The following is a 4,418-nucleotide window of genomic DNA, read 5'->3' on the forward strand; positions in this document are numbered from 1 at the left end:
AAGAATCCAAGGCCGGCTCGAGCCGGCGATGCTCGCGAATCATCGCGCCCCGGTGACGAAACGCGGTGCCGGAATCCGCGGCGACGCTCCACTCCTCGAGACCGAGAGAGTCTCGACCGTGTCTCTCTTTCCTTGACAGACCGTGACAGATCGGCGGGCGGACGTGTGACGTGCGGGAGGGTTTTACGGTGAAAAAGGAGACGGCCGTGGGAGAGAGGGGGGGAGGAGGAGCGATCCCGGGGGAGCGATAACGCGCGGGATGAGATTCCGCGCGCGAGGGAGAGACCGGACGAGAGACGGAAAGAGCGAGAAAGAGAGAGAAAGGTGCGCGACGACGAGAAGATACGCGACGAGAAGCCGGCACACGATGTGTCAGCGACCGGGAACGCGACCGACGTGTAAAATCGCGCGATTTTGCCGCTCGCGGAAAGACGGCGGGGCACCCTGCCGCCGCGGTCGCCGAGCGGAAGAGCGAGCCGTTTCTCTCCCACCTTCCGACACTTTTTTTTCTTTTCTTCCTTCCTTCCTTCCTTCCACCCTCGGTTCTTCTCCTCTCTCACCTGATAGAAGGGCGCCCAACCGTTCTTGGAGTTGAGCTCGCGGTACACCGTCTCGACGTTCATCACACTCTTGCCCGTCTCCTCGCCGCTGGTCATCCTGGCGTCCTGGTTTTCCGCCGCACTTCTTGTATCCTAAGGCAGGGAACGCTGAGAAATACGAGAGGCACGCGCACACGATGCACGTAAGCACGTAAGCACGCACGCACGCACGCACGCACGAGGAGGCTGGGCCCGCGCGAGTACAACACTACCGACTCTCTCGGTTTCCTGCCACTGGTCGGCTGCCCTCCCCCCCCGGCGCCCGGGAGTCAACGTGCCATGTGTCGAGCCCCGTCGGCGAGTGGCGACCTTCGCTGCTGTCGAGGATTCACGGGCGCACGGATTCACGACGACGAACAATCCGTCGTTCGGCGAAGAGTCGCGCGGCGGTGCGGGCAAGCAGCGGTTCCACGAAAGGCAAGGCACGCACTTCACGCACACGTAACCTACGGTCCGGCAAGGCGCGCGCACTGCGCGAACTCGCGGACGGCGGCAGCGGCCGCGCAGCGGCAGCGGCGGCGGCGGCAGCGGCGCGGCGTTGAAAACCCTTTTCTCGCGCTACCAACCTTAGGTCGGTCCCTAGCTCGGTGATCGCCATTGGACGACGAGCTCGCTCCTTGTCCGCCGCGAACATTCGTTTTATTCACTTTATAAACATCGTTGCTTCTAATGATGATTTCGACCTAAATTAATTAATTTAATTAATTATATATTATGACAAGTAAGAATATCATTATTTTATTAACGTAGGTAAAATGATGTTTCGTTATTTACAATATGTAGATGACAAATAAAATATTGAGACACTGACAACAAATAAAAAAAACAAATAGAATTGACTGATTAAATGAATTTAAATTAATGTAATGCAAGGGAAATAATTTGAATTATTCGTAAAGAAAAAACAATATATTTTATGCTATAAATAAAATTAGAAAGAAGTAATGGAAATTCCGAATAGTTTAACGTGGTGAACAATTATCTGCAAACAAACTATCTTAGATCTTACATCCTCACTTATTTAAGGAAAAATATTCCATTGTTATTGAAGGAACTAATTTGTTGATACATTACCGTGCATGTGAATACAGGTTTAAATGTGGAATATTTCACAAAGAACAATATTTTATTTCCAAAATACAATTATTAAAAAATATATATATATGATACGATATAATTCTAAGAGGTAGTTGTTTCCTGAGTTTCTATGATGATATATTAAATCAATTTTAGTTAAAGTATAATTGTTATGAATGTTAAATTAATAATTATATGTATGTACAAATTTCACAAGATATACTGCTTGCAGCATATTTTAGATACTGAATAAAACAATAAATTATTTATATAAATATTTAATCGCCAATTTAATTTTCTTTTCGAATTTTTGAGATATTCTTGTCTTCTTCGTTGCTTGTGTCTTTATCATCTGTACTTTTTCTTTTATTTGAAGCAGCTGATCCCTTTTGCAGCCAAGAAGTCATAAAAGATGCTTGACCAATCTCCCTGTGTAATAATAATAAATCAATTATTTCCGTCATAATACAGATATAATATACGAATTTTTATGATACATGGTTTTACAAAGCAATAAATTATTTGCTTCTAACTTTATGAGTTTTATATACTTACTTTGGTTTTATCTTTTTTCTACAATCACTAGTTTTATTAAACCCATTATTGACGGTAACAGATACCGGATGCCAGTTTAGAGCAGTTTCTTGTAATATCATATCATTTAACGTTTTAACAGCCACATCTGTCGATAAATTTTTACTTAACCATACCTGGAAAAAAATTACATAAAATATTTACAATAAATTTTCATTTCCTGTAAATTATATATAACAATGTTACATAAGCGCTTACTTGGCATTCTTCCTCGTTGCTTAGACACACAGGCATACGATGATGCAGCCAAGACAATACCTTGTTACTCTCTCTTGTAATGACGGTGCAGCTATGTATAATGTTCCCCTATAATAATAATAATTCGTTAATTAATATTTCTGATAAAAGATTCTGATACTATCTAAAATATTTTTCTAATTCATTGTATGAATAAGACAGAAAAACAACTGATCTACCTCCTCAGTTTTATATGCCCCAAATATCCCAGCCAGTTTCAATACTTTGAAACCTTTCCATCCGCCTGCCTCGGAAAATTCATTTGTCCATGTTGTAGGATCATCTGCTTTTGTATCTTTATCTTGAGCCGCGTAAATGTAGTATGGTTGCTTTCGAACTTTGTTATCTGTACCGGACTTCCACTCGTAGAAACCCTCACAGACCACGATGCATCTCTGCTGCTTTTGCAACGATGGAGAATATACTGTTGAGGTCTGTATACTTTCCAAACGACCGTTGTGAGTGGATATCTTGTTTGGACGTTTCTTGTAATCTCCCTAGAATTAATCAGGTAAATTATAAAAAGAATTTAGATATCTCAGCATCCATGTGATATATTTTACAATTAATGTTAATTAGACTTAAATGTAAAATATATCTAATATTGTAACTCGTGATCATCACCTGATACCAAGGTGGAATCATCCCCCATGTCATGGCGCAAAGGACCCTTTCCTCTTTTTCTCCATCAAAATGTGAGCCAGATGCTATGCAGGGTAGAACGTCTCGTGGGCACATGTTATATGACGGATCATATTTTAATTCAGTTTTAACCCATGTCAATTTACGTTGTTGACCACTGGCATCCTTATATCCGCACGCACAACACAAAGTGTCTGCGTCCAATGAGCTACGAATTACAATATATATTTTGAGCGCTCTTCATATAAATTAGAAACTTTTGAGATTAATATCACAATGGTTAGGTTATAATGACTTTCAAAATTTGATTTTATTAAACTAAAACAGATATAAATAAAACACTATGCAGTCGCAAGAATATATAAACACAAAATTTAAACAATATATATATATATATAATAATTTGTTCATCGGTTAAGTATGTCACGCAGTAATTAAGACAATAAATAATAAAAAAATGATAAAAGTGTATTTACCAACAAATCCGACCACACATATCTTCATCAATCTTTCTCGTGTTCTACAATCCTAGTAATCCCACGCGTTTTATACACGAGACTCGAGAGTCCGTCAGACCGCCTGAGACCGCCAGCCGCCTGCACAGTTACACTAGCGCCAGTACATCCATTTTTTAAATGAGTACTACTTGGTACTTTGTACATCCATTTCTTGACACTATCGATAAAATTGTAACGTTGAAAATGGATGTGGTTCGAGTCTGTGTTACATCCCCAAATAAAATGTGTATGTATAACACGTTAACGTATTTCTCACTCCTGCCAGCTCTAGTTACGGAAACGCACACATTTTATTTGTGGATGTAGTACAGATGTGTACATACATTAAAGATAAAAATAGAAAAAAAACCAAATTGTTTTTTTTTTTATAAAATAAGTTTTTTTTAGAAAAAAACATGAGCCTCGTTTTTTTTCTCAAAAAATTTTTTTTTTTCAGCTATCTATTTAATATTAATATTAATTATTAAATATTTAATTTTAATATTTATATTTTGCTTAATATGAGTTCATTTTTCATGATTTTTTATTTTATAAATAGTAGATTTAAATTATCATCATTTTAATCTTTACGCAGAACGAGAAAGCCAATATATTGAAACATATTTTGAAGCAAGGATTTCAATAAATAATTATAATAAATTCTATTTAAGAAAAAGCTGTTTAGAAAAAGAATTAAAAAGATTCTCCTTTTGTAAAAGTTATATGTAGATCACAATAAAAGATTTATAAATAGTAATTATATAATTATATA

The 4,418-nt window shown here is 38.7% G+C and overlaps 2 protein-coding genes across 3 annotated transcripts in view; both read right to left on the reverse strand.

Moving 5' to 3' along the window:
- Window positions 1–1,073, reverse strand: part of LOC105459745 (tyrosine-protein phosphatase non-receptor type 1) — a 12,080-nt gene extending 11,007 nt beyond the window's left edge. Inside the window, exon 1 of one of the 2 annotated variants that reach the window (XM_011705987.1) lies at window positions 561–1,073. In XM_011705987.1, the coding sequence (XP_011704289.1) occupies window positions 561–656 (96 nt within the window). In that variant the 5' untranslated portion in view covers window positions 657–1,073. The remainder of the gene's footprint in view (window positions 1–560) is intronic. The other variant, XM_011705988.1, reaches the window with a different exon arrangement.
- A 618-nt stretch (window positions 1,074–1,691) lies between these two features.
- Window positions 1,692–3,735, reverse strand: LOC105459746 (embryonic stem cell-specific 5-hydroxymethylcytosine-binding protein). Its single transcript, XM_011705989.1, has 6 exons — window positions 3,626–3,735; window positions 3,132–3,357; window positions 2,687–3,004; window positions 2,469–2,576; window positions 2,232–2,386; window positions 1,692–2,105 (listed from the first exon to the last, which is right to left on the reverse strand). The coding sequence occupies exons 1-6, from the start codon at window positions 3,643–3,645 to the stop codon at window positions 1,967–1,969; spliced, it is 966 nt and encodes a 321-aa protein (XP_011704291.1). The 5' UTR covers window positions 3,646–3,735; the 3' UTR covers window positions 1,692–1,966.
- Window positions 3,736–4,418: the final 683 nt, after the last annotated feature.

This window comes from Wasmannia auropunctata, unplaced genomic scaffold (assembly GCF_000956235.1).
Source record: "Wasmannia auropunctata unplaced genomic scaffold, wasmannia.A_1.0 LD334044.1, whole genome shotgun sequence".
Classification (NCBI taxonomy): domain Eukaryota; kingdom Metazoa; phylum Arthropoda; class Insecta; order Hymenoptera; family Formicidae; genus Wasmannia; species Wasmannia auropunctata.

Excerpts from the sequence above, each read along its gene's own strand:
- LOC105459746 (XM_011705989.1), bottom strand. The coding sequence starts at position 3,645 with ATGTGTGGTCGGATTTGTTG. Across the intron at positions 3,358-3,625 it reads ATGTGTGGTCGGATTTGTTG|CTCATTGGACGCAGACACTT; the intron begins GTAAATACACTT and ends TGTAATTCGTAG. Across the intron at positions 2,106-2,231 it reads AGAAAAAAGATAAAACCAAA|GGAGATTGGTCAAGCATCTT; the intron begins GTAAGTATATAA and ends ATTATTACACAG.